At 57.7% G+C, this 22,308-nt stretch overlaps 2 protein-coding genes and 1 long non-coding RNA gene across 4 annotated transcripts in view; 2 read left to right on the top strand and 1 right to left on the bottom strand.

The window, feature by feature from the left end:
• Nucleotides 1-1,752: 1,752 nt before the first annotated feature.
• On the top strand, nt 1,753-2,764 carry Ins (insulin). Its single transcript, XM_005384189.1, has 2 exons — nt 1,753-1,939; nt 2,619-2,764. Exons 1-2 carry the CDS (start codon nt 1,753-1,755, stop codon nt 2,762-2,764), a joined length of 333 nt encoding a protein of 110 aa, XP_005384246.1.
• A 1,444-nt stretch (nt 2,765-4,208) lies between these two features.
• Igf2 (insulin-like growth factor 2) overlaps nt 4,209-22,308 on the top strand; it is a 27,439-nt gene continuing 9,339 nt past the window's right edge. The window contains exons 1-3 of one of the 2 annotated variants that reach the window (XM_013514303.1): nt 4,210-4,318; nt 11,419-11,479; nt 14,040-14,274. The gene's annotated coding sequence lies outside the window, so the exon portion shown is untranslated. Of the gene's footprint in view, nt 4,319-11,418; nt 11,480-14,039; nt 14,275-22,308 lie in introns of both variants that reach the window. The other variant, XM_013514304.1, reaches the window with a different exon arrangement.
• LOC106148497 lies at nt 14,282-16,710 on the bottom strand. Its single transcript, XR_001234009.1, has 3 exons — nt 16,333-16,710; nt 15,525-15,683; nt 14,282-14,507 (listed from the first exon to the last, which is right to left on the bottom strand). It is a non-coding gene; the product is annotated as an uncharacterized LOC106148497 (long non-coding RNA).

Below are 22,308 nucleotides of genomic sequence, written 5' to 3'. Positions count from 1 at the left end.
GAAAGAAAAAAAGAAAAAGGAGGGAAGGAAGGGAGAAACAAAGAGAGAGAAACAAAGAGAGAGAAAAGAAAGGAGGAAAGAAAGGAAGGAAAGAAAAACAGAAAAGGCCTGGGACTGTAACTCAGTGTGAAGGCCTAGGTTCAATCTCCAGTAATGCAAAAAATGAATCACTCAATCAATCACTCAGTCAATCATCAATCTGGGTGAAGCTGGGAGCCCTCTCCAGACACTAGGCTAGGCTGTCATCTTTTTGGAGACCCTGTGGCAGAGGCTTTAAACCCTGCTGAGATCCTACATGGGCCTTCAGCCCCACTGGGACATGATGGATGGTCCCTCTGTGATCCTGAATCCCTAGGACATAACTTAAACTTTGCAGACCCTAGGCAAGGCCATGACCTTCACCGAGACCCTCAGGAAGGCTGAGACACTGGGCAAGGGCTCTTGTCCCTCCCCACTCCCCGAGGCCTTGCTGGCCCCTGGCGTCTTCCCACCCGGTCCTACTGTGCAGCGCTCTCCAGGAGGTGCCTGCATCTCCCCAGCTGCCCCGATTCCACTGAGCACCCAGGATCCTAGGGTGGCTGAGGCGAGGTGTGAGCTGCTGCGGCACTGTGGAGGGAGAGGCGGCGGAGGGGTGGGGAGCGAGGGCCCCCACTCAGAATTTGTCTCAGGCTGGGGAAGCCTGAAGCTGAGCCAAGGGGCCATCCCAGCCCAAGCTCCTGGGCGGAGGGTCTTCAGTGGGCAGGGAAGGGGCTATCAGTGCCCGGGCAGGGTGGCAGAGATTGACAGGAAGCGGGCACAGGATGCCCTAGCCCTTCCAAGCCCTCCAAGTAGAGTTTGTGAGGGTCCCGTGGCTGAGGTTACCTTGTTTTCCCCTGGCCCAGTGCACAGCAGGGCCTAAGACAGATGAGAACGCTCCGGCCTGAAGATGGGTGGGCAGGAGCCCCTGCAAGAGGGGCCAGGGCCCAGGGGATGGCTGGGCTGGGCCTGAGAGCGTCTAGTGTCTCCACACAGAAGGTAGGACACAGGGCTGCCACGTGGGGTCCACACTCTGCTTCTTCCTGCTCCCTGGCCTGTGCTTTTTTCTGCTCCCAGGGAAGCCAGGGGGTCTCAACCAGGGTGAGGTCCTGGAACAGGGTAAGGAGTGAGCAGGCAGCGGGGCGGGGAGCTCTCCTCACTCACTCCCAGGACCATGGTCATCCACTGCCTGCCCTCAACAGAGGCACGAAGCTCCCCCCACCCCAGCTCCAGCTGTCTTGGACTAATGTGGAAAGTGCTCTGTTGAGGCTGGGGTGGGCTCTGTTCTCCTGGAGACCTCGGCCCCCAGCTGCGAGCAGGGCGAGCCCAGGCCATCAGGTTCCTCATTAAGACTAATGACCCTCGGCCCCAAGCAGAGGTGCTGACGCCCAAGAAGCTCTTCCTGCAGACCCAGCACCAGGGAAATGATCCAGAAATTGCAGCCTCAGCCCCCTGGCCATCTGCCGACACCAGCACCCCCGGGTCCTTAACGGGCCCAGTGGTAGGGTCTGGAGACGAGCTCAGGGCTATAAAGTCAGCAAGGACCCGAGAGACCCCAGCCCTGCTGGACCAGCTGCATTCTGAGACTATCAGCAAACAGGTCTGTGTCCTCCATGCTGGGTGAGGCTGCACGGCTGGGGTTCTAGGGCGGCTGGGAGAGGACTCGGGGTGCTCCTTTGTACTCGTGGTTCTGGCTTCAACTCTGCCTCTCCATCAGGTCATCGTCGTGCCTCCACCATGGCCCCGTGGATGCGTCTCCTTGCCGTGCTGGCCCTGCTGGCCCTCGGGGGGCCCAACTCTGCTCAGGCCTTTGTCAACAAACATCTGTGCGGCTCACACTTAGTGGATGCGCTATACCTGGTGTGTGGGGACAGAGGCTTCTTCTATACACCCATGGCCCGCCGGGAGCTGGAGGACCCTCAGGGTGAGCCCCCACCTGCCATCCCTCGCGGTCCCCATGCTCAGTGCCCCTACCCTGGCAGGGCAGAAGTAAGCAAGAAGCTACTGCCCAGGAGAGTTGATGGGCTTGCTGGATAGGAAGGCGGCTTTCTTGGTCATTTCCTAAAGAGACCAGCTCCCCTTGGCCACTCGGAGCCTCTAGGGGTGAGGGGTGAGCAGGCTGCACACTTTAGCTGTGGCTCCTAAGCACAGCTGGACGCCTCCCTCCACTGGCCTTCAAATATCTGCCCTGGCCCCCTGGCAACAGCAGCTTCCGGGGTCAGATTTTATTATGCAGATTGCATCCTGGTGTTGATAGGCTCAGGGTAGCCTGGGGACCACACATGGGGTGCCCTGTCCCGTCCTTCTGCCTGCCCCTGGACAAACGCTTTGTGGAGCTCTGAGCTCTGCCACAGACACATGGGCACATGACCATGGGGCCTGGGGGCAGGAGGTGTGAGCCTCCAGAGCTGTGGGTGTGTGCTATACGCAGTGCCTGACCCCAGGATGGCGGCCCCTTCCACCTGGGCCAGCTCACTGGGGGAAGCAGCAAGAGGGAGGTGGTGTGGGGCCAGCCGGCGTGCTGCTGCTCCTGACAGCATCTCCCCCTCTATCTCTCTCCACCGCTGCTGCTCCTCCTGTGTTTCGGCACCATCACCCTGCAGTGGGGCAGGCAGACGCGGGTGTGGTCCCAGAGGCAGGCAGACTGCAGCCTTTGGCACTGGAGATGACACTACAGAAGCGTGGCATTGTGGATCAGTGCTGTACCAGCATCTGCACACTCTACCAGCTGGAGAACTACTGCAATTAGACACCCGCCCTGGGCCTGGCCTGCCACTCTCCCCTGGCAACCAATAAACCCCTTGAATGAGCCCTGTTGAATGGTCTGTGCGTCAAAGGTGGGGAGGGGCTGACCCAAGTAGGCACACGCGCGCCAGCCCTCCAGCCAGGCCCCTGCCCAAGGCCCCTCTCCACGCTCTCTATACCCCTAACAGGCCCCCTGAGCCTCTTCCTCGCTCTGTGGGCATCCACAGGCATCCACATTGGCCCAGACCCAGGGCCCAGGTGGCCCCCTCCCCCAGCTGACGAGTGTCCCCAACCTGGGGCGCTAGGCGGACCACATCCCATACTGTGCTGCTTCCGGGTGGACAGCGAGAAGCGCTGTGGGTCTCTGTGGGTCTGGTAGGTGGGTGATGCGCAGGTCGGAGCTGACTTCTCACTCCAAAGCCCTGGACCCTCAAATCCCTCAGAGAACCTGCAGGGGCAGGAAGACCGGAACATTCCAGCAATTGTTGCCCTCCGGCCCTCCCAGGTTGTTTTAGGGCTATTTTGGATGGAGTCCCAGAGAAGGAAGAGTTGGCCTGGGGCTAGGGGTCCCGCTGGGGCAGGGACTGAGGAAGGCTAGGAAGCTGCTGCAGAGCATCGGCCACTCTTGGTGCTGCTTAGCTCTGGGTGGGCTGGGGATATCCTGAGCCTCCAACCTGGATCCAACCCTGTGGACCCACAAGGACCCCAAAGGAGGAAGACCAGGCCAGACAGCCCCCATGAGCAGGGACCAGATTGAAGGACTCTGAGGCACTGGGTGAGGCCTAGGATCCCCACCCTGTAGGGGTCCCCTGACTGCTCACAGGCAGCCAGAGTCCACAACCCAGGGACCAGGGCCAGGGTCTCCCCGCTGTCCTCCAGCCTCTCCTACCTGTTGGGCAGGGCTGTTCACCAGCCTCCTCTATCTGAGAAGTGGTGGTCTCCTCCAGAAAGGCCCCCAGGCCCTCAGGATGAGGTCACATTGAGTCTAGACCCTCTCCCACCCTGGCCACTGAGCACAGAAAATCTTTTCAGGCCCAGCCTGGGTGCCACCTGCTGGGCAGACAAGAGCCCAGGGGCTCCCAGGGCTGGCCATGGCCTGGAAGGTCAGCAAGTGACCCTGGCTACTCTGAGATCTGGCCAGCCTGCCTGCCATCCAGGCCAAACCATTCTGTACCTCCCATGAGAGTGCCACCTGGCAGGGTGGGGTGGTTGGCTCTGGGGCTGGTGCCCTAGCCCAGGGGCTGCAGAGCACTCAGGACTAGAGCTGGAGAAGGCTCTCCTGCGGGGGGCCCGGCCACCTGGGGAGCCTCCTACCACAGCCCTGAGGACCCCTCCCAGGTCTCTTTCATTCCATACCCCTTCCGCACCCCCACCTAGAGATGTGGCAGGCCCCCAGCAAGCCACGCCCCCAGAGTGGGGGCCAGGACTGGGCAGGCGGGTGGACAGCCAGACACTGGACCTGGAAGAGGAGAAGGAGGAGGAGGCTGGGATCTGTCCATGGGAACACCCCGCTGGCCTGTTTGCACGGCTAGAGCAGGGGCGTCCTGCTGGAGTAGAGGTATGTGAGCTCACCGCCGGGAGGGCGGCTGGAGCTGGGACCAAGCTGTGGGCAGCAGGGTCCATATGCCCTCCAGGCAGCCATTGGCCAGGACTGCCTGGGCCCAGGGGGGTGATGGGCAGATGCGTGCCTTGAGGTGCCCACAAACTCCTTTTGGGGTGTGATTTGGAGGTAGAGGGACTTGGAGTCCTCTGGGATCCCGGAGTCTTGGGGTCAGCCCAGATTTGAGAATGTACGTTTTGTGGCTGGTTCTGCATGCTGCTGGGGAACTCAGGAGTGTCTTTCTGGGGGAAAATTTTTTCTGTAACTTTTCCTGGGGGAGCCTGAGGCTTACAGGAAAAGGAAGGCTGCTCGGCCGGAAGTGACTGCCACCCTCTCCTTCCTAGAAACCTACCCCAGACCTGAGACAAAGGACACTGGTCCCCAAGCTCCTCCCACCCAGCCCCTTGGCCCTCACCACTGTGTTCTTGAAAAGGTGGGGACAGGAGGCCAGAGACCTGTGAGTGGGCAGGATCCACACCCGTGGGAGACATGGCCACCCACGCACGGTGCTAGGGCTCAGGTTGCAGAGGCGCCATCGAGCAGTCGCCCAACTGTACCACCCTGGCTGCTGACCCCCAGGTGTTCGGCTGGGGAGTGCAGATGCTTCCTGGAGCATCCAGGGCACCCCATGGAGGCCTGGCCCACAGGACTGGCCCTGCAATCCTTGCAGGCCTCACCCCCACTCCACCCCTTCTGGGAACCTGGACAGTCCCCCACGTCCCGAGACCCAGCCTGCCCTTGGAACCCAGGCTGCCCTTGCTACACTCCAGTGGTACAGTCAGCTGTGTCCAGACAAGCCTGTCACCCTGGCCTTGCTGGGTGGGGGTGCCCTCCAGCTGGGGCAGTGTGCTGGTTAAGCAGTTGCCCTGGTGCCCCGGCCCCCTTACAGCCTCTTCCAGGTGTATGGAGGGTCAGGGTGCTGCTGCCTGATCTGACCAGGTGGCCCATTTCATTCACACTGCAGGAGCTCTGGTACCAGTGCTATGCAAGGGAACACCGAGTCCCGAAGGTGGCATGGCCAGTCCTCTTGTGCACATGGCATGGCACATGTCCCTGCCCGCCTAGGACATTCTACCAGAGCAGCTGCCTCCAGGTGACTCCCTCGATTGCATTTGCTCCTGGCACAGACACACTGGTACCTCAGCCTGGCCCAGGGCAGTATTTGCCTTCCCCGGTCAGCAGTAAATATTTGCTGTCCTCACCACTCTCCAGTCCTGAGGGCCACGAGAGTGGATGCAGGGATGCCAGGGTCGACCCCTGCCCTGGAGGGCCCGGAGCCACGTGGGGTTTAGCCTAGAGAAAGGGAGCCAGCCCAGGACCAAGTGGCCCTTATACCTACACCCCAGACAAGGTGGCCCTGGGCAGTGCTCAGGGTGGGTCTCCAGCCAAGCTATGAGGGAAAGGAGACCCCCCCGGGAGCCGCCTCCTGACTTTATGGGGCGGCCTAGCAAGGTGGACTAGACTATATGGCCAGGAGTGGCCATTCAAGGAATGGCCAGCAGAGGGCAGCAAAGCCTCACTTTTGCATCGCCGTGGGCCTGCGCGTCCGGCCCTTGGCCTGCTGGCCCTTCTGGCAGAACATTCTGCCTTGGACTTGGAAATGTGAAATGTGGGGAGGAAAGGAGGATTCTGGGGTGCAATCCCTACCTTGGGTAGGCCCCAGGCCAGACTTGCAGTGACTCAGGCTTCCCAGAAGCTAAAGAAACAGCTAGGCAAAAGGTAGGGTCCATAACGCCACACCCCATTTCCTTCCCCCAGGAAATAGAAACCTTAGGGAATCCCCACCGAGGGAACTTTAGGGTCAACTCCAGCTGAACCCCATGTCACGGCTTACCATACACTAGGGGCCAGGCAGTCTGTGCCCAGCTAGGAAACTGTTGTCCTCGGGGCTCTGGGGGACACTGACACTGGAGGTAGAGAGGTTGTGTGCCCCTCACTCTGTTTAGAGCCATCTGGCCATTTGAACTAGAAGGTTGGGTCCACGTCCTCATGATACAAGGGCAACCTTGGGGTATAAGTGGCTTCAAGTGAGGTTCAGCTGGGCCGGAGTGGTTCTTGCCTGCGTCTACCCTCCACCCCACGCTGAGAGGAGCAGGTCAGCTCCAGGAGGAAGGTTGGGTGGTGGACAGGGGTCTGGGAACAGCAGACATGAGCTGGGATGTGGTGTCCGCCCCAGCACCCCCTTTATTGTTTCTGGCCTGGCCACAGCACCAGCGCGGCAGATTCCTTCGAAAGTGGAGCCTGCTGGAGGTGGCCTCCCCATCGTCCGCATGTGGCCCAGTCACGCTGTGCTGGCGCCGGGCACCCCGCCGGTCCTCCCACCTCCCCCGGTGTCCTCAGCTCACTCCCCACTCTCAGGGGCCCAGCTCACTCAGAGCACACCCCACTTCCTGCCCATCTGCAGCTATGGGGGGCCCTGCAGCTGCCCCTGGAAGCCAGGCCCGGGGCTGAGCCAAAGGGCCCGACAGCCCCCTGTCCAAGGCTGGGTGTGAGAAGGGGTCTTGCGGTACCTGCGTGCCGCGAGTGAGTAAAGATCCTTCCGACCCAGAGTCAGCCTGCCCGTGTGTCCCCACTCCGCTCACTAGGAGGTGCCCTGTTCATCTGGACCCAGGGCCGACTCTGGGCCGAGGCCACAGGCTCTGGGGGCTGAGCCAAAGACACCTGGCACCCCATCTGCGACCCCCGAGCTGCCTTTCCCAGAGACAAAGGTCGGCCCTGAGGCTGCCTAGCTTGGGGGTCTACAGACGCCCCGGCTTCCTGGAGGCCACGCCCGTGCAGCCCAGTGCGAGTCCTCAGAACCTGGCGGCCAGCGCTGACCCACATTCCACCCGGGGCCTCGCTCTGACCTCCCCAGCCCATCTGTGTTTGTGGAAAACAGACTCGGAGCCCAGCAGCCCTGCCGGCGCGAGGCTGCTCACGCTGACTCCAGTGCACCCCTCTGTTCTTCAAAGTCCACCCTCACGCAGAACTCGGTCCCATTCCAGCCCAGCCTCCGGCCCCCTACCCACCCCAAGACCCACTGCAGTGGGCTGCGGAGCGACCTTGGGAAGTTTCCTCACCCTCTCTGGGCCCTAGGGCCTTAGCATGCGTCAGCCACACATGGTGGCCTGGTGGCAGTCTGTACGGGGCTGGGAGGATGTGATCTCGGGGACCCTGGGTAGACTGAGGCACCTGAGACAGTGCTCTGGCCATAGCTGCCCGGCCCCCTGAGCCTGACTTCCGAGCTTCAAAGATTGCATCACTGGTGGGAGCTGGTGGAAGGCAGGAGGAGGTTGGAGGAGAAGGTGTTCCACCTGGGCCTGATTAGGGGCAGGGAGGAGGGAGGGCCCCTGAGGAATGGGGGGAGGGCAGGCGGGCTCCCCAGGCCAGCCCTAGTGGCACAAGCAGAGCTCAGAGGCAGGAGGCTTCCTCGCCCCTGCAAGCGCCTCCCGTGCACCAGGGGTCACAGGGGCTCGGCAGCTGGGAGCCTGCGGAGCTGGCCCCTGGGCTCTTCCCCGCGGCCAGCACGGACTAGCCCTAGCAGAAAAAGAAGGTTGCTGTGGTCTGAGGAGCTATGCAGGGCCGTTGTGTCCTGTGGACACTGCAGGCAACAGGCCCTCTCCTCCTCCTGGTACACCCTCAGCTTTCTTGGGGCCAGCGCAGGGCTCAAGTGTGAGTACCAGTGGGTTAGGCAGGCTGGGCCTTACGTTCTGGTTCCGCCATGCATGGCTGTGTGTTTTGGGAAGGTTACTTCACATCTCTGGGCCTCGGCCTCCTGATCGATTAGAAGGAAGCTAAAGGAGACCACAGCTGCTCTGACAGCCAAGTGTGGTGCTCCTGTGGGATGCTGGAGGCCGTGGCAAGCCTGCATCGTGGTGTTTGGCGGGGACTCACACCGTAGCCTTGGTCCTTCCTCTGTGGTATCTTCTAAATCCAGCCTCCTGCTTCTTTCCTCCGCAACCAGAGGCAGAGACAAGGCTCAGGCCAGAGGGTATCCCTAGGGCCGGATTCCTTCCCGCTCTGGCCACCACATGGGCAGAAATGAGTGTCCTCCATCTTGCCCTCCCTCCCAGCTTGCTCAACAGGTCTGGGAGACCTCCTCTATCTTAGGCCGGGAGTCACCAGAATGGAGGTGTCCTCTATAACCGGGCCACACGACTCACTGCTGCGTGGCCAGGCTACCCCGGGGTGGGCTGAGGGTTCCAGGTGTGTGATGAGGTGTGGGGGGAGAGTGGGGGCTCCAGAGCCTTGGGCTACCTGTGCAGACTCCTCATCTCTTGCCTGGGTACCTCTGTCCAGTTGCTTTCCCTCGCTGGGCCTTTGTTTCCATGGGGATAACACTTTCAATCTGGTGGTGGTTTGGGCTCAGTAGGTAAGAAGAAGCAGATGTATCTGTGCAGGAATTGGCCCATGGATAGGTAGAACAGACCAGAGTGGGAAGGACCAGCAAGGTCCAAATGAGGTACAAGTGAGGTCCACGGAGAGGGATCTTTGTGGCTCTGAAACCCCAGCCCACCAGCCAGGGCCCTCAGGCCCGGGAGACTGCACACAGCCCTGCTGGTGGGCTCTGCGCCCTGGAACTTCCCCCTGCCCTGGCCTGTTTCCCTCTGAAAGGTCCATGTCTTCTCAGGCAGCAGGGTGTACCTGAGCAGGTAGAGGAGCCTTATTGACTGGTCTCCTGGTGCCCCACAACGACCTGTTGTCTGGGCTGCATTTCTAGGTGGTCCCAGAAACCAATGTTCTGTTGCCAGCAACGGGGGAACGAGGGACCAGTACAGCTTCACACCAGGAGAGTGGAACAGAGTGTTTATCGTCCAGACAATCCGCTACCACGCCTCACACTGATCGTGGGGGCAGAAGGGAAGTAGGGACTGGGGAACAACTTACTGCCCAAGACTGATTGGCAGACCAGGGATCTCAACCAGGTCAGCTGTCCGGGCCTGCCTGTTCCTCTCCCATCTAAATGCACAGGGTTGGAATCTACAGAGAATAGTCCCCTCCCCTGGGCCCCCAGGACAGGGCTCCCCGGCACTCAGCTGTAGCCCCTAGCCTTTGAGGAGGCAGCATTTCCCTTGCCAGGCTCCCAGCAGGGGCTACTGAATGTTCAGTGCCTCGAAGACTCAGGGAACTCAGGACAAAAGGGATGCAGGCAGGATGGGGTCTGTGAGTCACTGTCTCCTTTCTCAGTCCCCCAGGCCATCAAGGGAAATACCGGATTTTGGAGAAAGCAAGGTGCTTTCTGAGGCTGTGGCTGCAATTTCTCAAGTAACCACCAGGGGGCAGGTTTGGGCAGGATTCGGAGATCCCTGCTTCCCAGGTGGAGCGGGGCAGAGCTGTGAATTGAGGGAATTGAGGATAGAAGCCCACCCTCGCCCCTCCCAGGAACTCTGACCTTGAATGGGGGTTCCAACATTCTGCCCCAGGCCCACTTTATAATACAATCAAATTTTATTTTGATACAAGTATAATACAGTTCCCCCTTTTGAGGACAAAGCAGATGCTTCAGGAAGATAGTCTGGGTTTGACCTATGGCTTTGGGTACCTACCATGCCACAAGCCCCTGGGACAGGGGATGCCCAAAGAGAGGAATTCCCAGTCCCAAAGTCAGTAATGCCAGGATAGCAGCAGAAGAACCTCACATCCAAGAGCAATGTTGCAGAACCCACCAGTACCTTGACGCTGTGTGTGTGTGTGTGTGTGTGTGTGTGTGTGTGTGTGTGTGTGTGTGTGTGTGTGTGTGTGTGTGTGTGTGTCGGTGCGGCGGGTGGAGAGGCGCTCCCCTGGTAGGGAGAAGGTATCAGCTTTGTCACAAATTTCAGTTTATAAGAGCTGTTATGCCGCTGTAATTCCAGAAATGACCACCAGGTGGCAGCACGAGGCCATTTAAGCAGCCAGTTCGTGGTAACCTGAGGATTTCTAAAGTACCTCAGTTCTCTTCTTCGAAAATGAGGGTCCAACTAGACCTTCAGCGGGGGCTCTTTCCCTGCCTACAAGTGAGAGGAATAAGTAGGTTTGTGCTGTGTTGCAGCCTCACCCCTACACCCCATCTTTTGTTCTTTTTAGGGTCCCTTGCACCGGTGCCCCTACAGGTCATGTGTCCCTTTATGGAAAACACATGGAATCTAATGTTGGCGGTTACAACCCTCGCATCCCACCTCACCGATGCTCGGTATTTCTTCTCCTGCTTTAGTGGCACTGCGCCTCAGCGACTCCCTTATAGGCCCTCACTCTTACTCTCCCTCCCTGCACCCTCTCCTTGATCAAACAACCCGGATCCCTGAGATTCTGATGGAATAAAACAGCCCTGGGCTTGGCCAGAGATGGGAATCTACCCCAAGGCAGAGTTTTAATACATTTGAGAGGTAGAAATTTCCCGTTTCCAGGCTTTTGATGGTTGGGATGTGGGCTGCATTCCCTTACAGCCCCTTAGCTAGCTATCCGCCTCCTCAATCTGAGGGCACCCCCTTGGTGGGCCTCCATGGAACCCTGACCGGCTTGGAATGAGCCCTTCACTCTCCTTCCCCCACCCCCGGTTCGCGAAGTCCCAGCGGAGTTCCCTGCGGGTGCTGCAGCAGCTCCTTTGGGTAACCAGACATCTTGCAGAATACACTAGGGGGCAGCACATGCCGCAGAGCTCTCGGCCACAGGGCCCCTAAACCCGGCTGGAGCTCGCAAAGGCAAGGGACTGCTTGGTCCTGAGAACCATGGACGCTTAATGCTGGATCCCATCTCTGCACCCCAGAACCGACTCAAGGTCACTAACATCCTTGTATCCCTCTCCATCCAGAAGCCCGGTGACGAATCCCACTTGTCCTTCCCCGAGATAGTGTGGCTCCGGGGAGTCTGCATCCGGTTGGGACACTCCCATCATATCTGAGTCCCCCTCTTCCCTGTTGAAAGCCCACGTACACCCCATCCCTCCTGCTAAGGGGTTCGGTGGGCATGGTGATACACGCCTGTAATCCCAGCACCCTGGAGCCTGAGGCAAATGGATTGCCATGAGTTCAAGACCAGCCTGAATTACAAAGCAAGACCCCATCTCAAAATTCCTTGTATTTTTTTTTTTTTTTTTTAAAAAGGGTTCAGATGAGGACTTGAAGGAAAATAGGAGAGGAGAGAAATAAATCCTAACACGGGCTGGTAAGTTGGGTAAAATAAACACCAACAGAATGAGTGGTTGGCGTGCAGGAGCGCCGGGAGCTTGGGGGCTGGTGACTCAGCTTGCTCTGCTTCCTGCTGTCCCTCAAGGCTATGGACAGAGATTCCAGATTTCCAGTGAATTTGTCCAAACAGGTATTGCTTCTGAGTCCTCCCTAGCTGCTTTTAGCGCTGTTTGTGCTTTAATTGGAGTTTCCACTAGGCACTAAAGCCCGTAAGTCCTGCCGGTCGTCCTACCCAGAAGGGCCTGTAGATGCTCTCTGCCTGCTGCATGCCACTTGCCTCCATAGGCTTAGTGCCTGGCACCACACACAGAGTGCAGGGGTCAGGTCAGGCGTGGCTGGTGAGGGGGAAACTCCCATAGGAGTCATCTGCCCGTAGAATACGAGAGACGTGGCTGAACTGTGTTATACCTGCACTGGGCGCCCTTGAAAAGCAGGTTTTTGCTGATTCTCGAACCCTGTCCCCATTTTACCAGTCCCACACCCACCGACGGTCCAGGGGGTCACGTGACCACCAGTGGTCACTTTAATGAAGCCTCACCCACCCCACCCCACCTCCTCCACACACTCTCCACCTACGAACTAGCCCCTAGAAGTGCTCCTAGGGGCTGGGGATTTAGCTCAGCGGCAAAGCGCCTGCCTGGCAGCGCAAGGTCGTGAGTTCGATTCCTGGTACCAGAAGAAAAACGAAAAAAAAAAAAAGAAGAAGTGCTCCTGCTAGATGCTCCTGCTGGGTCAGGGCCAGGCCAGAGCTCCACCCCTGAATGCACCTGTGCCCTAGAGTGGGAAAGCGCCATAGCCTGAGGCCTCAGTGGCCCCAGCAGAACTGCCACGAAGCTCCCCAAATCTGAAGGGACTCGGGGAAAGGTGTGAAGGGGACAAGGAGGTGAGGGGGAGGCCGGCATTGGAGCAAGTGCTGTGCTCAGTGGGAGACAGGGCAGCCGCCTTCTCCGGGCTGTGCTACCGTGCCCGCCCTAAAAATGCCCATCATCTCTCCAGCCTCAGCCTTGTCCCCCTCCACCTCCTCTTGACCCTGCAGGAGGGTCTGGGCGCCATAGCCAGGGCACCCCTGCTTTGGCGGAGACTGCTAATATTGACCCAGCCAGTTCCAGCAGAGAGGCTTGGGCACCACTGACTCCCCAGTCGTCCTTAACCACAGCCCAGGAGCTGCAGGGACCGCACATTACCTAGACACAGGCAGCCGGGCCTCCCTCCCGCACGCTGCGCCCCTGTGTATTGGGAAGGCAGCGGTGGAACGGCGCGCTTGGGGCCTCAAGGAGCCTGGTCTCAGAAGGGAGGGAAGACTCGGGCCAGTGGGCCCGGTGAGATGAATTCCTCGGGGCATCCTCAACTTTGTAGCGGACAGGAAAGACAGCCTCTTTTATAAGGTTGCACAAAGCCACGGAGCCTTTTGCAAGAAAAACAAATTTTCCTTTACTCATCTGCCGGGCAGGATGGCAGGGGCAGGGGCAGGGGCAGGGGAGGAAGGCAGGGCTGCTCTGCCCAGCAGGAACGAACAGCTGTTTTTGCAAATGTAAAAGGAAGAGTTTTCTTCAGGAGGACGTTCTTCTGGCTTCATCCTTTCCACCTTCTCCCTGCCCACCCCTCGCCCCTCTGCCCTCCCGACTCCCAGTCCCAAAGACAAACAGGACAAACCCTACGGAGGAGGACTCAAGGTCTCGCATCCTAAAGCTGTGCACGTGCGCATGCGTGCGTGTGTGTGTGCGCGCGCGCGCGCGCGCGCGCGCGCGCGTTTGTACCACCGAAACGTAAAGCTGCCCTCTTTGCGTACTCCCTATGCCTCCCAGCCACGGCCAAGAAACTGTGGAGTGAGGCTCAGGGACAAGAGAAGAGATGCCTCTTGTTACCTCCCAGCAGGGTTTTAAAAAGAAGAGCTGCATTCTTCCCGACTGTGTGCCCACCTCTCCCTGCCACCCCCAGCCTCTCCTGTCCACAAAAATTATTGTGGGGGCCCTGGCAGTTCCCCTAGGAGTACATTCCCGTGTGCATGTGTTTCTCCCCTGCACTATGGAACGCAGTCGGCCCACTGTGGAGTCTATGGAACAGGGGTTCATGCCCCTTCGCCCTGTGAAGCCTAGCCACCTCCTCCCTGGGCTTCTCTGAATGTAGAGCTGGGTCCTTGGAGTTTTGTCCCTAATCCTGTTTGCTTCCACTTCAGTTGGGAGTGGAGGGAGAGACTTTCAGTTTGTACCGTGAGCCTTCAAACATAGATATTTGCGTGCAGACCCCAACCCAATGCCCAGAGAGAAGCCTGCCCCAATAGGAAGGGGGCAGCCCAGGGGCCGAGTCTCCTGTTTCTCCATCAGCAACTGTCAGGCTTGGCGAAGAGACTTTCTCTCGTACTCTGACACAGGGGCAGCTGAAGGGATAGGAGGAAGAGACAGTGCCCCTGCCCTGGCAGGGTCACACACAAGTCTCCCGCCCAGCAGCAAGAGGAGGAGGACCAGGGCTCTAGCTGGAGTTAAGATTTCTTTTTTTTTTTTTAATCATCTCAAGAACATCCCTTTGCTATTCCCTAGGGACCCAAGAGTCACTGCTGAGCTCTTAAGAGAGGAAACGGATCCCCGTCCCCAGTTCCAGGACCTGGCATCTCCTGTGGCTCAGGCTCGGGCCCAGGCTGCCCCCCCAACCTGAGCTGCAGCGGGCCAGAGCTGCCAAGGAGCCCAGCCCCAAGGCGAGCAGCTGTGGTACGTGGACCAGGCGATCGCCAAGCATCCAGAACTGAGGCCAGCAGCCCGCCCAGGCCCCAGTAACGTGAGTACTCCAGCATCCTGGGCAGGGCCGGCATGACCACTGGTGTGGGCTCTTTTTGCACCGTGCGCCCCTCCACAGACTCAGGCCCCCACCAGGCACACATTTGAAGCCGCCATCCCACTTCACAAGGAGCCAGCTGGTATCTGGAATTCAGGTGGTGGCTCCACGTGCTTCTCTCCTGGGGCTCAGGTGTGAGCAGGGCAGTGTCCTTGCAGTCTCTGTGGAGGGCATTCCTGGGGGAGGAAGAAGAGCGAGAGGGGAGCGGAGAGTGGAGGGAGAGAGCAGGCAGCTCAAGGGAAAAGGCCGGCGCCCCTGGTGAGGTCGGGATTTGCGGGAGGAGAAAAGGACAGAAGGAAGAAGAGGGGAACCGTCATCACGTAGGAGGAACTGGGAGACCTGAGTACAGGTGAGTGCATCCCAGCATAGGGACATGAGGCTGGGTTCTCCCTGCCTGGGCTGTGGGGCTATGGAGCCATGCACCCGTGGCTTGAGCTCTGTGTCTCTCTCCATATGTCAAAGTGGGTGACAGTCTTAGATATCCTGACTCAATTGTGACCAGCAGGAGATAATGACCAAAGAGGCATTCTGAGTGCCCTCCACCAATGGTGTCACCATTCCACTGTCATCTGGATGTCAGTGGGGCTTCCTGCGAGGGGCGGGTGAGAAGCAGCTAAAAGGGGCCGGGCCAGAGCAGCCTCTACCTCTCACCACGCAAGGAGCGAGTTCGGAGCAAGTTCAGTGGTGTGGCTACGCCAGTTCACTAGTCAGGTACTGGGGTCAAGGGGAGCGGGACTCAGGGTCCCGGGGAGCACTGGAGGTGGGGCCAGGTGGGGCTGTGTTCCTCCCTAACAGCAGGTGCCACACGCCTCTTCCGGGAGGGGCTCTAGGGGTGACCCTCATCTATGCCACTTTGTCCTCCAGAGAAGCCAAGAACTTTTATTTTATTTTTTTGTCTTTTTAAGACAGGGTCTCGCTATGCAGTTCAGGCTGGCCTTGAACTCACTTTGTAGCCCAGGCTGGTCTTGAACTCGCATGATCCTCCTGCCTCAGCCTCCCGAGTACTGGGATTACAGGCATGCGCCACTATGCCCGGCTAAGCCAAGAACTTTTAAAGATGTCTTTTTAGTTCAGATGCTAAATAAAATAGTAACACAGTGGGTGGCAGAGGTCCTGAGTGTACCCCCTGCTCCCCCTTCCCAGGTGAACTCCACATCTGGATGCCCTTGCCTCCCCAGACCCTACCTACTTACAGCTTCGGCAGTAGGTAGTCGGTGCCGTCTGTCGTCTGTCGCCGCGTGAGGGGTTCTGGTTCGCAATGTAGGTCCCTGGCTTTTCACGCTGACATCGAGCTGTGTGTCCTGAGCTGAGTGGAACGAAGTCTTCGTGCACCTGGGTAGCAAGCAACCTGCCTGGTGTGAGACAGGGCACTCAGGGGACCCCCGGGCAGAGCTGGGTTTGTAAATCCTGGGCTGGGTCCCAGGGATTGGGGAGTGAATACTTTTGCGCCTGACCTGGGGAAGCAAATCGGTGTGGGCATATTGAGGAAGGCTCCCTGGGGGCCAGGGGAGGCAGTGGAACCACAGGGCCAGGCTCAGTGGGGGTGAGTCTGAATCTCTGAGCAGATGTTCATGCTTTTTGGAATTTGGGGTTTCTATCCAGAGAGGGGACCCTGCTGGGCACTTGGGAGTAGAAGTTCCTGCCAGTCAAGCTCCTGCAGGTGGAGACCCCAGCCCCACACCCTCAGGATGCTGGTAGGATCCTTCTTACTACAGGGGTACAGAAAGTAGGGGGACGTAGAGGGTGAGGGAGGAGGGGGAGAACCCAGCACCGGTGCTAGCTGAGGGCGCGGCTGGCCCAGGGTGACCCGGACCTGCTCCAACCTCCCTCCTGCCTGCCGCATCAGCCACACTTTTGACTAAGTAAGTCCAGGTGAGGGCTCTGCAGGCAGCCGGTGGGGGATGAAGAACATGTGCCTTGTGCATGCCTGCACTGGCATAGCTCCCTGCGCCCTGGTGGTTCCACAGTGACCACCCAAGGTGACCTCGGTCTTCTTCCTACCTTGCAATGTCCAGGCATGCATCCTTGACAGCGAATGGCAGCTCCTCCCCATAGCTGGCCACTTCTGTGGAGCAGAAAGCAGAAGGTGGGCCCCCAGACACGCCACGGCTGCAGTTGCCCTCCTGGCATCCCAGGAGGAGGAGGAAAGCCAAGACTCTGCCGAAGGCTTCTTGCCCTCGAATCTGCCCAACCCCAGCCTGGGAAGCAGGCTTGGAGGAAAGGTGCAGAGCCTAGAGCCGGGCCCTAGAGAGTCTCAGATTTGTCTTTACTTAACAGAGACCCTCAGCGAGGATTTGAAATCACTGTGGTCTCACAGGGAGTCAGGGTGCAGACAGGCACTTTTAAAAATGTTCCTCACCCCGAAATTTACAAGTCTCCCCGGAGTGGGAAACAACGTCGGCAGAGGAGAGACCTCTCTGCTGAACGCTCCCTCCCGTCTATAGGCACACACCCCACACCGCAGGCCCGAAAGCCAGGACGGGAGGCTGCAGGAGACTGGTGGAAGGGGAAGGGGGGCAGTGATGGGTGGGGGGAGACAGGCCAGATGTTCTTGGAATGGGACACGGTGATTGATGCGGACTGGAATTTGAAGGGGGGAACATTCCCCACGTGCCTCACGGGCTGGGTGGAAAACGGGCTTCTCTTCATGGAGTGTGGGGGGAGGGTCCTCCAGGTCTCGCCAAGCTAATGTAAAGGAGATGCTTCTGCCCTGCCCGGGTCCCCACACACCTGTCCAATGACATTAATGCCTGCCTTTCCAGAGTGTCAGGCTTTGAGATGCTTGCCCCAATCCTCCATTTCTTTATGGGTGACAGGAGAGACAAGCAATGCCTACTGTACTGGATTCCCCCCCATTCTGCTGCCCCCCAGCAGGGCTCCTTCTCTGGCATCCCCACCCAGCACTCCACCCCCAGCCCGTTACTGTCCTTCACCTCTAACACTGCCCAGTGCTAAGGGGGTGTCCTCCTTCCCAGCGCAGCACAGCCCAGCATGGTGAGCCTAGTGGGGAGGTTTGCCGTGAAAATTCTCTGTGAGAAAATCAAAGGGGACCCCTGGCACCCAGCCACCGTGCAATCCTGCCTGCCCCCATATTTCTCCTTCGCTTTCCCATTTCCTCTTCTCTTTCGCGTTGCCCAGACAAAATGGGTTTCACCGTTGTTTGGGAGTTGGCTACAACCAGAACGGTGCGCGCAGAGGGCCAGGGCAGGCGGGAGTGGCTGCCCGGGGTGCTCCGAGCCCCTAAGCCGAGCCGGGGAGGAGCCTGCCCCCGGCGGCGGCTCGGCCGCGGCTTCGCCTAGGCTCGCAGCGCGGAAGCGCGTGGGGCGCAGTGGCGGCGGGGAGCCCGCAGGCCTCCTCCGCGGCGGCTAGGCTGGAAGCCGGGAGCCCTGGGAAGACCCGGGGAACAACGCCCCGGCAGCTCCCTCAAGGCCCTCGAGTTTCTCCTTTCCAAGCATGCGCCGGCTCTGTACCGGCTCCCATCACAGAAGCCCTCTCGGTGGCGCGTAGGCTATAAAACGAAAAGCTAAATTCATTTGGGCGTGCGCGCCAGGGCGCCCGGTGCTACCTGCCCCGCTGCCCTCGTATTCCTTTCCCGGAGCCGCGGCCTCGAAGCCCGCATTCGCATTTCCCGGGAAGGGCGCCACTGCTCCGCCCCGGTCCCTAGGTGCGGTGGAGCCGAGCAGCGCGTTCCTCTCCAGCCTGGACGTTGCCCTAAAACGCAGCCCCAGCTCTCCAGGGTTCCAGTACATCCAGCAGCTTCCTTGTAATCCCTGAATTCCAGCATTACTGTTTATGGACTCCTCTAGATTTAAGCATTGCTCCCTAGATCCTCCAAATGCGTTCAGCATTTGTACAGCTCACAAGAATTTTTTTTTTTTTTTTTGAGGCTTAATTTCCAAACACTTTAAAAGGCGTGAAGCCCCCTGCTACTGTCCTTAGACCTACACTAGGGAACCTGGGTTCCCAAATTTGTTTTTGTCTAGGCTTTTAGCAGATTTATACACCTCCTTCTAGCTACTACAGATTTACAGAACACCAACTGAGGTTTCCTAAAATTTAAACAGCAACCCACAAGTCCTGTGATCATACTGACAGACCCTCCTGGTTCCCCAAAATGTAAGCAGTGTTTTCCTAGCATTTAGGTACTGTCCTTAAAACAAGCAGAACTTTTCCCCTATATTTCTATAATCTTAGCTATTAACTCCAGGGTACCCTAAGCTTACCATCCGTGTTCTGACTTCCCCACTTTGCGGCCCTATTCTGATCACAATTTGGAACACTATCCAGTGAGTTCCACCATCCTCTGCTGTAACTTGGGTTCCCTAAATTTTATACACTGAACACCAGGTTTCCACAACACACTGAGCAATTTTCCTGGAACTCTCAAAGTTAGAAACTGGTTTCCTATGTTTTCCCTCAAAGTTAGGGATTGCACCCAAGCACCTGGAAAACAATCTGTACTGTGATTTCCTCTATTCCATAAACTGAGAGAATGCTTTCACTAGTGATCCCCAAAATTCAATGAACAATTTTCCTCTAAGGTCATGAGGATTGGAGACATTTATTTCCAAGATCCTACAGGCTTCCTGGCCGCTGATCAGGTCCTTTAAAACATAGCCACTTATAACCCAGGCCTCAAAAGCTCACTGAGCAATTATCCAAGATGTATTCCAGTGTGCTGGGAAGGTTTTCTACCTTCACTCTTTCAAATAATGTCTTTGGGTCACATTATACACAAAACTAACCCTTGGCAAAGCCTATTTCTTGTTATAACAATCTTTGTTGAATGTCCTCAATCCTCATTCTGAACTTTTTTTTTTTCCTGCAACACAATATATTGAATTTTATTAAAAGGCCCCATAGGTTTTCTTAGTTTACTAACAAGAATCTGGATTTTCTAAAATGCAAACACCCAAATCCCAGGACTACACCAAATCCTTTTTCTGATCCCCCATATTTGCCCAAGCTGGGCTCCCTCAAATATTAGGCTATGCCCTTCAGGCCCCCAAAGACACAATTATTAATTTACAGAAAAGTAAGAAAGCTACCTATGTACCCACTGAATCCTCCAAAATTAAGCAATATTTGCTGCAAATACAGCACAATCCTCACACTGATTTTCAGACCCTGCAACTTGGGAATTCTCTGTTCCCTAAAATTTAGGTATCAACCCCCCAAGTCCTCTAAAGATCTCGAGTAACTTTTCTAGATTCTTGGTTAAAAATTATTTCCCCAAAGCCCCCAATGTGAAGTAAGCCAAAACAAATTGAGACTTTTTTCCTCCACAAAACAACTAAGGTTTTATTAAGCTTCAGTGAGCTTTATTGAATTATATGACCTTTGCTTTGTGTCTCCCTAAAGTTAGGCAATGTCCAATGAGCCCCCCCCCAGCCCACTGAAAAATCCCCCAAGTCCCCCAAAATCCTAAAGGTTTTAAAGATTTGTGCCTTAGTAGTTTCCTAGCTTCTAACTTGGCTCTCTGAAATTTAGATCTCAACCTCCATTTAGTAACTTCCATGGACCCCAAAAATTGAGACTATGTTTTGCTGGAGTTCCCTAAATGCAAACCATGTCCAGGAAAACTACAGGATTTTTGGCCCTTGTTCAACAAAAATAAACGAACTGAAGTCTATTTTTAAAATTAAAATGGACATTGATGTCTGCATTCCCCAAATGTACTGCTTACACTTTGGGTTCCCCAAAATTTAGACAGTGCTTCTGGGATAACTAAAGAACACTGAAGATTTTCCTGAACCTACAGTAAATATGGAGGTCACTTTTCCCGGGTGCTGCAAGTCTCCAGCTGCTGACCTGCATTCTTAAAATGTGGACATTAATCCCTATCTCCCTCAAGAATTTGCTTAGATTCCTAAAATATGTCCCTTGTTTTCATCCCATGATTTTAAACACTGTGCCCCTTAGATTCTCCCAAATTTCATGTTGAGAATTTTCTTTGGTTCAACAAAAAAATTTATCCCAAACTGGTCTGTGACTTTGTGGGACCCCCAAGCTCGAGATCAACATGCTGGTTTCCCTCATCTTAGATCTACAGCACTGTGTCCCCAAATTTCATGGTACAATTTTCCTCATCCCCCAAGTGGACTCTATTTTTCTGAAGTCTCAAAATCATTTAGCACAGTTCCCACATTCGTGGAATCTCCCCTGGGTGTCCCCACTTCGGGACAATCGTTCTTCAGGCTGCAGATCAGAGATCCATCGTGCAATTCTGAAATTTGGGCATTGTTCCCGGCCCGCCGGCTGCCCTAGGCTTCCCCAATCCCGTGCACCACAGGCGCTGCTTTCAGGCCTCTTGGCGACTCCTACAGAGTCCCCAGAGCAACTCGGATTTTGGAAATTTTTCTTTCTGTACCCCAAACACACTCCCGACCGCAGCGCGATCGCCAGGACGTGGGCAGTACTGCTCTCCTAACCAGGAAAACGACTGGGCATTGTCCCCCAGTTTCCCCCAAATTTGGGCATTGTCCCTAAGTCTTCCAACGGACTGGGCGTTCCCCCCGGACATTGGGGACTGCCCCCCCGGGGTCTCGCTCACCTTCAGCAGCGTCCACTGTCCGCCACAGAGCACTCGCCCGCCCGCAACCTCGGCTCTTCGTGCGCCCGCAGACGCTGCCTCCAGCTTCGCGGTGAGCTCCCAGCGGCCCGGGTCCCGCCGCCTCTGCGGCCCCAGCCTGGTTCCTGCCCGCACCCGCTGCCGTCCCGATCAAACGCATGGGAAGGCGCTTGTTTCCTACAACGCCCGGGAGGCCGGCGAGGAGCTCAGGACCCCGCTACGGGTTACCCGCTCGTCGGTCGCACTCCCTTCGGTTTGGCGCTCTGAAACTAACGCCACTTTCGTTTACTTTTAGCAAAGACCACAATTGTGGGCAGAGCGGCTTGGCTGCCCCGAAGCTGTGCGGGCAGGATCCGGAGTCGGTGGGACGCGGAGAGGTGCTCCGGGTTTAAGCGGCGCGGCGCCTACAGCCAGCCTAGCTTAGCGCTTGGGGAAGCGCGCGCCGGCGCGGGCGCAGTGATTGATGGCGGAGCGAGGGGGTTAGCCGGCGCTTGGTTTCCGCCGCCCGCGGCCCCTTCCTCTCGGCGAAGCGCGGGCGTTTCGGACTGCTGGGGGTGATTAGGGGCGGGGGTTCAGGGGATTGTGAGTGGTTTTGACTTGGTAAAAATCACAGTGCCTTTTTACATCGTCCAAACTCTCCAGGAGATGGTTTCCCCAGACCCCCAGATTATCGTGGTGACTCCCGGGCCTGAACCTGCGCCTACGCAAGTCCAACGCACTGAGGACGGGGGAACCATTATCCGGATATTTTGGGTGGGCTTCAAAGGCGAGCTGCTTAGACGCATCCCGGTGAGCTCAGTCACGCAGGTAGGAGTTGAGCTTTTATTCTTCTCCAGAGAGCACGGCCTTAGCAGGCAGGCTCCATTCCTAGGGCAGATTGGGCCGGGCCCAGCTAGCCTTCCCCGCGCCCCGCAGCTGGAAGCTGCCGGAGCTGCTCCGGGCTCCCGCGCGGCACCGGGGGGCGCTCGGGATCCGGCTGCGACTCGAGGTGCCTCGTAGCCCTCTCTGACTGCTCGGGCAGGTGGCCGCCACGCACCCTATCCGCTTGGGGATCTTTCCTCCCGGCAGCTCCGACAGGGGACCGAGTCACCTGCGCGCTTGCGCTGGCCAGACACCCCCGCCAGGTAGCCCACTGGCGGGGCGCGGGACTCATTACTGCTAAGGCCTGGGACGATGCCTACGGCTTCTGGCCCCACGTCCCCGCTGCTGGAGCACAGGGCTCCCTGGCACCCCAGAGCCCCGAGAGGAGACCCTTGGAATTCTTTAGAATAGAGATAAGGGGTTTCGTTCGCCTTCTGCATCTCCCAGCCCCCCACCGCAGCCTCGAGTCCCCGCACCCACCGGCACCCCCCCAGCGGGCGCCCCGAGGCCTCGGGCCCCCAGCCCGCGTTCCCTCCGGTGGCTCG

The sequence above is a fragment of the Chinchilla lanigera genome, unplaced genomic scaffold, assembly GCF_000276665.1.
Source record: "Chinchilla lanigera isolate Chin_1 unplaced genomic scaffold, ChiLan1.0 scaffold00021, whole genome shotgun sequence".
NCBI lineage: Eukaryota > Metazoa > Chordata > Mammalia > Rodentia > Chinchillidae > Chinchilla > Chinchilla lanigera.
This window is presented reverse-complemented; position numbering and strand designations above follow the sequence as displayed.